This window comes from Carassius gibelio, chromosome A22, assembly GCF_023724105.1.
Source record: "Carassius gibelio isolate Cgi1373 ecotype wild population from Czech Republic chromosome A22, carGib1.2-hapl.c, whole genome shotgun sequence".
In the NCBI taxonomy this organism is placed as follows: Eukaryota; Metazoa; Chordata; class Actinopteri; order Cypriniformes; family Cyprinidae; genus Carassius; species Carassius gibelio.
The window spans coordinates 6206608-6218963 of record NC_068392.1 but is presented as its reverse complement, the minus strand read 5'-3'; the positions used below and the strand labels follow the sequence as shown (position 1 = coordinate 6218963).

At 38.7% G+C, this 12356-nt stretch overlaps 1 protein-coding gene across 1 annotated transcript; it reads left to right on the top strand.

The window, feature by feature from the left end:
• The first annotated feature begins 814 nt into the window (after window positions 1-814).
• On the top strand, window positions 815-2578 carry LOC127943384 (mid1-interacting protein 1-B). The gene is made up of 2 exons (XM_052539835.1): window positions 815-956; window positions 1323-2578. Exon 2 carries the CDS (start codon window positions 1545-1547, stop codon window positions 1983-1985), a length of 441 nt encoding a protein of 146 aa, XP_052395795.1. The 5' UTR covers window positions 815-956; window positions 1323-1544; the 3' UTR covers window positions 1986-2578.
• Window positions 2579-12356: the final 9778 nt, after the last annotated feature.

Here is a 12356-nt window from a genome sequence, read left to right as displayed (position 1 = left end):
CAGACATGGATTTTAATACAGAAATCGTGTCATCTGAAAATGAGAAGCTCATAAAGCACACATATATCTCTATGTAATGCCCCCCCCCCCCCTTGAAATGTATGCCTAATTTCCTACTATCCAATGTATTAAAAATGCGTCTACATGGACATGTTCCACTAACATTAGATAGTGAAGTGGCCCATACATTATCCTCATTTTATCATTTAAAACCCATATTTGCAAGTTTTTATAATTTGCATAATTCCACTGATCTGTGCAGGCTTGGCATACATTCTCTTTAGAAATAACCTTTTAATTTTTTTATGAAAGTATAACTATGTAAATTATATACTGTGTTATGTTCTAGTATCTTTTATTAGGGGGTTAGATTTCAGCTTTCATAAAATACCTTTCTGATGATGTGAAGAGCAATTTTTCTGTGTTTGGCACACCGAATAATATTTCTTCAGTTCTTAATTAGCCTCGAAAAACGTGTTTAGATCAGAAAGCACCATTTACAGATACAAAAAGATAGTTTTTTTATATTATGTTTGGTATTCGACATCTAAGAATGGGAAGTGAAAATAAAATCTAAAGATTCCGTTCTGGCACTGTGAGTGTAGGCTACTATCATCAATCCGGTAGTTCCCCCGTCCTCTATTCATCTAGTTCACTGTCGTCTCTTTGACCGTGAGCTGCAGCCTTGGCACGTTGCCGGTTTCCTTACTGACCTCTGATTGGCTGTCGAGAGGCGCCGTCCTCCTGGCGACTGGCTTCTGATTGGCCAAGAGCGGCTGAGCGGTTGTGGGCTGATGCTTCATCTCATGAATATTCATAAGCGCCATAGAGCTACACGCGGCCTCACTCTCCGTCGGTTGCTAGACGAGTCTGTTATCTTTCAGCGACTTTATCACCGGTTTCTTTGCACTTTGCCGGACGTTTTCGGATTTAAGGGAAGACATATATCAGCAAAGGTGGGTATTTAGAAGCCTGTGTTATTTGTCAGGCTCGATAGATTGACGCTTAGTTTGCCGGCCGGCTTTTCCTTCATTAAATCAAGGAGTGTCGGGAAGCATATAATGCGCGTTTAGAATGCAGCTTTTAATACAAATTTAATTTAGATCTGATTTAGTTTTACTTGAAAATACTTAGTTTGTATATTTATGTATTTTAAGCCATGCTTGTACATATTCTGAAGAAGAAGAAAATAAGATTAGTAGCATATTCTTCTACTTCTTGCCTTCTCTACCTCATTTTATAAATTTCAAACTGATATTTATTTTGATTATATAATATTGTGTGCATCGCCATTAATCTTTCAAGGTTGTGTGTTATTTCAGGTCACATTATCCGGTTACGACCTGGTTACACGTTCCATTGACGTGTGAAAGCCACGCCCTTGCTTTAAATCCACCTGCGCTTTCAGAAGCTCAATTTAGTGAAGCGCTCAAAGAATAATAATTGATAAACTCTCCGTTATATCTATCTGGACCATCCAGCCCTACGACTATTGTTTCTCCTCGTTCTACATCAAGAACATCCAGGTCGATAGGACAGCAAAGATGATGCAAATCTGCGACTCCTACAACCAAAAAAACTCCCTATTCAATTCCATGAACCGGTTTATTGGTGCTGTGAACAACATGGACCAGACGATCATGGTGCCAAGTTTGTTGAGGGATGTCCCATTGGAACAGGAGGGGGAGAAAGAGGTGAACTCCTTCCAGGATGGAGACATGTATGGCTCTTATGTGCTCCTCAAATCAATTAAAACCGATATCGAATGGGGTGTGCTTCAAGCCGATGAGAGGCGCAAGGAAAAGCATGGCATGACGTCGGCCCTGGAGATGTCTCGCATCGAGCCGAACGATGAGGATTTGGAGAAGATGTTTCATTTTCACCTAAACGGACTGCACACGGTACTGGCGAAACTCACCCGAAAAGCGAACACTTTAACAAACCGGTACAAGCAAGAAATTGGTATCGGTGGGTGTGGGAACTGAGAAGAACTAGAATTTGCTCCATCCATCACTGGTGGACCGCAAAAAAAGTTCACAAGAGGGTGCAGCAGGGGTTGAAGCCAAATGGGCCCCTGGCGGCTTCTGCGCATCTTTAATTCGCCGGATTGGAAAAAAAAAGACTACTACTCGATGCCGGTTTACAAGCACCCTTAATTCCCCTGCTAATATCCCTTGATATTGTTTGCACAACCTTGATGCTGGCTTGGAAACAGGCTTTTGAAATTTAACGCAATTTATTTAAGCAAACAAGCCAACATAAAAATAAAAAAGATATGCAAAAGACATATAATTGGCCGATATTGTAATTTTGGCGGTGCATTCATGTAGATTATAACAGGCTGGGCTGAGAACTAAAAACACGAATTATGTATAAAACGCACATTTCTACACTAAAACGCCGCTGGTACTTTATGACGTCACAATCGATGAGGGAATTGCATGACGGTTCTTACGGATGTTGACAGATTCCTGAAACTTACGTCATATTTCTGTTGGTCATTGTCTAAATGAAAAGTTGTCGTGTATTTTTTCTATCACAAAGATGGTTCGGGAAAATAAACGTTTTGTAAATGCAACCCCCGCTGATGTGACTCTTTACTCACTGCTAGTGTTCAACTCTTGATGAACAAGGAATCATTTTCATTGGCTGTACTTAGTGTACTTGCCTTATCGTGCTCAGCAAACATTGGCCTGTGTTGGCGTGCACAGCTGCTGCTGAGGTCCACAAAGGGAGCAGGCGTATTATATTAAGACCTGGCAACATCCGAAAGAGCCAGGCACCTGCAGTGCATTTTTCCAGTTTGTACTGCTGAGTCGCTGTTTGGGCTGCACTTAATGATGGACATCTCTAATTTAAGCTTCAGACACTAGTTTAATAACCCTGACGCTATACCGTTAGAAAACAAGCCTTATAAACTGAAGGATTGGTTTGTTGATTCCTGTCTCAGGCATTCTGTCAAAATAAAATAACTGAGATGGAATTGTAATGCTCTAGAGATTTTCAAAGTATAAAGATAAACCACTACGAGATCTTTTAAAATCTTTTACTTGGTTAAAAAAAATAATCTAGCTTTATTTGTCTTAAAATTTGGAGTCAACCAAACTGAATGCATAGTATTTCATTCTAAAGTCTTGTAGAATCTATAGTCTGAAGTTTTTGTCTGGTGATGAAGTGCACTTAAATCAGGTTTTGCTTAAACTGTTAATTAAAAATGATAACCGACATGCACAATTGAAGGCAAAACAAATTGACACCGAAGATTTGATCAGGTTTTGAAGTAAAAAAAAAAAAAAAGATTTTGCTTGAATTATTAATTGTTATAATGATTCATGTAAAATAACACAAAAAAGTAAACATGCACAGAAGACAAAAATCATTAGATATTACTATAACTTTGAATGAACTTTACACTTATAAAATGTGAATATAAAATGGAAACAAAATGGAAAACATGCACACAAGACTAAATTACATGTCTGAATTTAACAGCACAATATAGACAGACACTGTAATTAGGTTTTGATTCAAATATTTATGCTCTTAACTAAAAAAAAAGAATCAATTGTTTTCATGAAGTGTAATCAAAAGCATGTGATGAAATTACATTTACGTTTTTGTCTAGTTTTGACGCACCGAAACATCGATTAAACTGTTAAAGATCTTTACACGGATAAAATGGCATGCGTGAAGTATAAACAAAATGTAAACAGCCATGTGCACAAGATTGATTCTTTAATTTTGACATACATTTTTGTCTGGTTTTGACATCAAAACATGATACTGTACATCAAATCTTTTACATGACTTTCCATGTTGTCTGTTTATGAAGAATCATAAAAGTTAAACAAACATAATGTAGAAATGTCAACGCTAAGGAAGGTCACTTGCCTAGTTGTTATGTACTTATTAAATCAATGCATGATAAATATTGCTGACATACTAGTTCATTGCTATCTGAAGTTGTTCTAAATATAGTCAGTACTGAGTCTAAACAAATTTAGAGGTAATGGATGCAGAGGTAAATGGACTTTGCATTACACAATTCATGATAGACCCAAAGTTCTTGCATTTCCTGACATGTTGTATGGCATGTTGTATTGTTTGTCTATTATCTAAAATCCAAACAATCTACAATTCGCTCTTTGAACGTCATGCATCGTGGTGCTGGTACGAATATTAGACAAACTGACCTTTAGTACTGATGGATCCATATTAGTTGTGCCACAATGAAACATTACACAGTATAAAAGCTGATTTGAGGTGAGTATCACGTTTGTCGACTTTCCTTTTTATTTCCTGTATTATTCATAGTCTAAAACCTCCCAGTTGACATTTTTCTCTCGTTTTCCTTTTCACACCTTAATTAGGGATGCTGGGAGAACTACACAGGAAAGAAGGCCATCAGCTGGATTTGCTGATCTAGCATTCCTCCTACTCCGGCTGTTTGTCTGCTATCTAGCTGATGTAAGACCAGCCCATGGTGTGACATACTGAAACTTCCAGCTAGTATGATGGAGTTTGGGAGGATCGTAAGACCTCTGGTGTAGGATATGAGGTATGATGCAACATGTCCTCTGGGTGCACAAAGGAGATCTGGGATCAGGTGCAACTCAAAAGCGCACACAATTGTTTACCTTTGCAGAGAATCAAGGCCAAAAGCTTGTGGTGCAAAAACTCCAAGGACAGAAAACGAGGGGAAATTGGGAGAGTTGATATTACTCAGAATTCGTCAAACCGTTAATTTTAAGTTATTGTGTCTAGTCTCCGAGCGCAAGAAAATATCTGTCTTGTTACAGTCTCTTGCTCTTTCGAGTATTTGACGTCTCTCTCTGTGAACTATTTCAGTGCCAGCTTGTCAAGTTCCTCAGCAGTCTCGCTTTTGGTCATCTGTTGCAGTCTGGAATTTCCCAGAATGCAACCCTTCAGAAATGTTGGGAAAGACATCCTATTCCTCTAGTGACAATAACAAGACAAGCTGTGTACAAGCGCAGCCAATGATGTGCAAGTGCAGTACAATGGTGGGTGTCAAAAATCTGTCGCGAAGTTGTTACTATGAAGACGAGATGACCAGATTCCTGCGTAACAAAATAAGACACTGCGTAATTCAGTTAGGGAATTGATTTACAGGACACGGACTTTAATAACGTGAACACAAAGGAAGGAGCCAAACATTTAAACACCCTCAAGAGGCTTTTGTTGAAAAGTAAAAAAAAAACTCTCCAGTGTTTAAATGATTTTTCCGTGTTGAAAATTTGTTTTAAAACACCTGAGCTAATGATTTACGGCACCACCTGTGTGCTAAAGTATTACGGTTACAGTAGATTATTTTAATTAAGCATGACAAATGCAACAGCGCTTCAAACATAATTAAAACGAATAAATGGCTCAGTTATATTGCAAATCATCTAGACATGGTAATTATTTTTGCAACCGCAGATTTAAGGATAACAGTGCGTATTAGACTTTCACTTGTAAGCCTTAACTCACACAAGGGATTGTATAGTATGTTATGAGGTGCTAATTTATGTCATAACCAGTCTGTACGCATTATTTGTTGCAGATTCAGTTCACAAATTCTTAGTTTAGCAAAGCTGACTATTGCCATCCCAGAATGCACCACCATAGAAAATAATTTCAAGTTTGACAGGTTGTGAAAACAAACAAAATTTGTGTTTACACTAATGTACAACACTAAAGGGAAAGACATTCTCTAGAGTTTAAATATCATATGCAACAACAAAAAAGTTTTTGGAGTAATTCAAATTACTTACAATTATTTTGAGAAATAGTGTATATTTGTAATGCCATTTTTTTTTCCTCAAAATTGTGAGGTTATAATAAAAAATTATGAGTTAAAAAGTCAGAACTGTGTGATGTAAAGTCACAATGTTGTGTTAGAAGTTAAAATGGCAAAGTGTAAACTTGCAGTTGTTGCATAACCTAACTTGTACTGAATCCAGCGCATTCATTTATAATGACGTTTTCAAAAAGATTTTGTTGTTTCATTGGTGGTTTTCTACTTATTTTTCTACAACAATGAATCAGGATCAGAGTTGCTACAGATCATTGAAGAGGATATAGTTTCTCATAAGTGAAAACTTCAGATCAGTTTGTTTCTTGGCTCTTCAAAGCACAAGTACCTGTTTTCTAAAGCTCTAGAAAGTTCTTTGTGCCTGTAAAATCCATTTTGCTTCTATTTGAAACCTTTATTCTCAGATACCATCTCGCATTACCAGGGAAAGCAGAACATGATCAGCGAGAGATCAGGTTCCCCGTCATTGTGGATTTGGTTATTGAAATAAGCGGCTGCAAGGTGCCCTCTGGTGCTGATCTGAGATCAGGTTTTGCTAGATCTGCATGCAACAGTTAAATACAGGAAAGCCAACCTTGGATCAGGGCTCAAGGGCATCCTCTGTGCAGCACGTCGTCATTTAGTCGTCAAAGGATTCTGCGGCGTTTCATTTCGAAAGGCCCGCTATGACTACTTCCTTCCATTTAAATGGCCCCTCTCTGCCTTCCTGCCATTTTTGCAAAGCATCCTCTCCACCTTTTTGAAATTTGCCCCAAAATGAATGTTTCCAATATATGTTCCATGCAAACCCGTTGCTGATTTGCCTGACTTACAGCGAAGAGAGAGAGAGAAAAGCAGAGAGTGGGAAAGTTTGTAATGAAGGAAGGAAAGAAAGAAGAAAAGAGGAATGCAAAGACTAGACGGCAGGGAAGGTGGGTGGCCAAGGAGAACAGGGACTCGTAATTGCCTTCTGCAGCGAGACTTCAAGATGAGGAGAGAGAGTGCGAGAAAGACAACGCTTTGAAATTTCATCTCAGTGCTCAGGGCCATCAAAGTCTGTAGGGTGCTGAGGCTGCCACGTTCGACAATTCCCTCTCCTTGTTTCTCTCTCTCTCTGTTCTGTCGGTGACAACGTGAGGCAGTTATTCTCCGGTGTCTTCATAGTCTGTCAGTGAAGCCGTTGATAAGAGCAGAGAGCCAAGCGTTAAGTGAGTTAGACGGCCAGGCAGGCAGCAGCCGATAAACGAGGGTTGAAGGTCAGGAGAAGCCATGTCACGCTCTTAAACTCTGCAGACAACCTGAGCCAGCAGGATGCTGTGACAAGACGGCGAGGCAGTGTAGGCTGAATGTTAAATGCTGTTTTAGTTTGATTTCAATAGAAAAACCCAGTACTTATTATTTTAACTGGGTATCTTTATCTTATGCTGTGTTCACCACTGGGGCATTATCTCATAGTCGTATGCTTATTGTAGCAGGGATAAACCAATTTTTTGTTGAAGAAGCTTGGTCCGTGCAAAGATGGAGCATATGCTTTGAGTAACGTTGTTGACACAGAGTCATCTGTTAAAGATCCTGTGGAAGGAAGTGATTGCTATCTTCTTTGAATTTAAAGGGGTCGTATGATGTGATGCGATTTCATGTTTTCCTTTGTCGTTGGAGTGATAAAAGCTGTTCGTGCATACAGAAGATCCGTAAAGTCGCAAAGATTAAAGTCTCAAACTCAAAGAGATATTCTTTATAAAAGTTAACGCTCAGCCACGCCCCCCAAAACGCCTCGTTCAAACACGCCCCCACATACACTGAAAAAAATAACTTGTAAGATTTACTTTAAAAAATCCTCGTAGCAAATTGCACGAACACATTTTAAATACATTTTACTGCTCTAATGTCAAGTACAACTTAAGTACAACTATTTATTAAGTAAAATTTACTTACTAAACTTAACATTCATGAAGAAATTAAAGGGGACATATGACATTGTAAAAAAGAACATTACTTGGTGTATTTGGTGTAATGCAATGTGTTTATGTGGTTTAAGGTAAAAAAAACACATTATTTGATACTGTGCATTATTGTTTCTCCTCTATGCCCCGCCCTCTGAAACATGTCGATTTTTATGAACTCATCGTTCTAAAAAGTGAGGTGTGCTCTGATTGGCCAGCTATCCAGTGCGTCTTAACTTTTATGTAGAATATCTCTCTGGGTTTGAGACTTTAGTCTTGCGTCTTTAGGGATCTTATCTATTCACGAACAGCTTGTAACACTCCAAAGACAAAGGATATAATTCTAAATCTAATTGCACACTAATTAAGTATTTTTACATTTTAAGTAATATTACTTAATTAGGTGTCATTTAAAAGTTGTGTTTATTTAAATTAAGTAAAGTTTATTTATTATTATATTATCAAAATATTAAGTAAATCCTACTATTTACTGAAGTAAATAACTAGATTTTATTATTATATATGTTTTGTTTGAGATGTTTTATTGATTATGTAAACATTGCTAATTTATTTTTGATTAATATAACCACATAAACTGTAATAATTTTGTCTATACCAGGTGTTCTCAACTTTGACCCTAGAGGCTTAGCTTTCTGAGTTTACTGTAGCTCTAACCCTAATCAAACACACCTGAACAAGCTCATCAAGGTCTTCAGGATAACTAGAAAGTTACAGGTTGCTAAACTCTGCAGGGACATGGACCTCAAGCGCCAGAGTTGAGAACCTCTGGTCTATACCTTTATCACAAATCACACAACGATGATTCATTGACTATATTTTACAACACTGCAAAATTTTTTAAATGTATTTACGTCACTGTGTGGGAAGATGCGTTAAACCATCCAAATGTTCAAGCAAAGAAGGAAGACATAACTTATAAGTATTGTTGCTGCCTCCGCCATGTTGTGTGTGTTTTTTTTTCAGAAACCAAACTACTTTGTTTGCACTTCTAGGACACAACGAGAAATCAGTGGTTAAGTTTTATTTACAACACCGTTCCAGAACAGTACAACCCAAATATCTGAGTGTGTGCAGCACATTTTAGGGGGAAATGTTTCCTGAACCTGATAAGGGGCGTAATATTTCGGTCACATGTTCAAGGTATTCGGCCAATCACAACGCGTTAGATAGCTGGCCAATCAGAGCACACTGCGCTTTTCCGAACAATGAGCTTTGTAAAATTCAACGCGTTTCAGAAAGGCGGGCATAGAGAAGAAACAATAATGTAGCTACAGTATCTGGAATTTTTTTAACGTTTTTTTTAAATCTTAAACTGTGTGAAAATTGCATTACGCCATATTTTTTACAATTTTTTAGCAACGTCATATGACCTCTTTAATTTCCCGCTCTCTCTCTCTAACACATATCTGTCATCCACCAATCAGCGGTCGTTTGTGATCCTGGATCGTGGGATTTTGCCCTTAATTTTCTGCGTAATTAAATTTTGATTACCCCTTTAGCTCGACAAGCAGGGGAATACACAGCCCATTCTGATTGACGCCACAAGCAGACTCATTACCGCCACATGTCCGCACGCACACGAGGAACGTGTGTACGACCGTCGGATCCCTGAGCTTTGGCTCCCCTGAGTTTTTGCTTTACCTTGTTTATGAGTTTAGGTTTCTCTCATCAGCAGCATCAGCTTTTTGGAGCAGAGATGAATGGAAGCATCCTTGCTTGCGGACACTCACAAAACACACACCCCGCCACGCTCCAATGCTGCGTTACTAACCTTATAGACGTCCTTGTTGCGAGGGCGTGCACACAGAGAGTTCGTAGACTGCTTTATAAATGGATATTGAGTAGTTGAGAAACTTGCATTAGCCTATTGTGTGTAAATATTCTTGTGAGTCTCCATTAGTGTGTTTGTGGTTTTTTTAATCAATTTCACAATGTCTTCTCACACAATACAAAAAGTACTACCATGTATTACCACCTATCTTAGACATTTATTATTTGAAATACTTTATAAGTTAATTCTATTGCAATGCCTATTAAATGGCTAGTATGGTATCCTGTGGCAATCCTGTAAAAATGCTTTGGCAAACGTAAACTGAATCCACCACAGTACTTCTTTTCTAATATAAGTAAATAAACAGTACATGAATGTGGCCCCATGACAAGTGATTTTCCCTGCAGGGACCCTTAAAAAATATTGCTGTGGTACAGTAAACATCAGAGCGTATTACTATGGTCTTTTAAAATATACTATAGTATTTTTTACGATTACCATATTAATATATTTTGGAATCATTTTAGTGCCAAAAATATTCTCAAATCTAAAAGGCAGCTTTATGGGCATCCTGGAAATGAAAACCAAATAATAAGAAAAATATTAATATTAGTTTCTAAAAATGTCAAAATGTGTGTTTCAGTGGACTGGTACTTATATTTGGATTCATGTAAAAACAATAGAAGTCAATGGGTAGTCTTTAGGTAGTAACTGCAATCTGGGGTTAGTCGTTTTAGACAGCTAGATAAATGTGTGTGTTTGTGTTAGATTGGGTTTCTGTGCTTCTGGCTGTGCTGAACTGCTGTGGGGAAAAAAAACGTCTCTCCCTTTTCTTTTCTCGCCATCTTTTAACGCCTACGACAGCATTCTGCTTCCGCCTGCTGTACAAACTCTTAAACTGCTTTCTTTCTCTTCTCTGTCTCCTTTATAGCAGACTGGCCAATGCAAATGATTGGGTGAGCAGGTCTCCCCCCGGAACCCGGTGTGTGGTTATTGATTGGTTAATACAGGATGTCAATTTGAGAGCAACGGCCTTTCTCTCCCCGACCATTTATCAGCATGCTATCAGCTCTCCACGGAAGAGCTGCGTGTCAGGACAAATGCTAATTGATTCAGAGAAGAGATGGAGGGGGGTATGAGACAAGAGGAGATAAGGGGGTATCTGTTCTAAGGTTCTTAACCCTTTACCCTGTCCTAATGCAACCTGTGTTCAGTGTTTCCCACAGACATCTGTATATAGTCTAAATGTTGGTGTTCATTCTCAAATGTTGATGTTTCTGATATCTGTTGGTGCTGTGGTACATGTATTCCTCTGTCCCACTGTAAAAACAAATGCTATGAAACTCCAATTAAAGATTTGTTTATCATTGGACTGTAAGTCTCTAGTAAGAAATGTGGTCACTAAACAAACCTCGTCGCTTGAGTCTTAAAGATATTACCAATTAGATAAATGCACATAAACTATGGGAAATGCTAAAGGCGAATTTCTTATTTTCTAAATAGACTTCATATAATAACTCACCTTGTTGTGAATCTGTAAAGAAAACAGAAACTGTGTGTACGTGTGTATTATGGTTGAGTTGGTTGTAGGAGGCTGGTAGCATGCTAATCTGAGGGTATAGTGCATATAACATCATGTCCGTTAATCTGGCCTGTGTGTGTGTGGATCTAGGTCAGATTCCTTCTACATTATCCCTGGAATAACACCAATCAGAGAGCTAGAGAGAGACAGGCTGAGACAGTGAGACAGATAGCAAGACAGAAATAGGCAGAGAGAAAGAAAGCTGAGAGACATAGAGAAATAGAAAGAAATGGAGAAAGAGACAGACAGATGTACAAGCTAAGAGACAGACAGGTTGAGAAAGACAGGCACAAAAAGACAAGCTTAGAGAAAGGTTAATAGAAAGAGAAAAACAAAGAGACCAGAAAATAGACAGACAGTGAGAGACACAGGCCAAGAACCACAAAATGAGAGGAAGACCGGCAGAGAGAGATACAGAAAAAAATAGAGAGCGAGACAGGCATGGTCTGACGGATGGACAAGCTGAAAGTGACAGACAGAGGCAGAGAGACAGGCCAGGGTCCGCAAAGTAAGAAAGAGAAAGAGAGAGGCAGAAAGACAGGCCAGGGTCCACAAGGTAAGAAAGAGACAGACAAAGGCAGAGAGACAGGCCAGGGTCCACAAAGTAAGAAAGAGACAGGCAGAGCGAGAGACAGGCATTGTGGAAGTTGTGACAGAGTTCTGTAAACACAAAGACAGAGAGTGCGACAGACAAGCATTTCCCCCTCTGTGGCTCCTGGCAGTAGTTAATAGATCATGTTACGTCGATCTCTCCGGTCGCTGTGGTTACTGCACAATAGTTAATAACCCATCTGAGTGCACACACAGGCTGTTATCAGAGCTCTCTGTGTATGTGACGGATGGTGAGCGATGGTGAGTATATTTTCCTACATAATGTTTGCATGGTGCTTGTCTGTGTGAAAGACAAAGTATGCACGTGTGCACATCGCGTGAACTTATTTTCCAGTGTAATTATTTTTTCCATGGGTGTGTAAGTGCTGCGCTTTTGTTTTGTTTTCTCTCTCATTTGTTTTCATGAGCAGCACAAACATACGTGCATGGCCTTCACCATGACAGCACACATAAATGCACGACTCAACAATAGCGAGAGAACAAACAGAGCAACAGGACAAAATACACAAACTAGCTGATGAACAACGCCGTTGGGCTCCTGAGTAACAAAAGACAAAACAGCAGCAGTATAATATTACCACTAACTGATATTATACACTCCTTTTATACTACTTTTTATTGAAAATGAAGTCA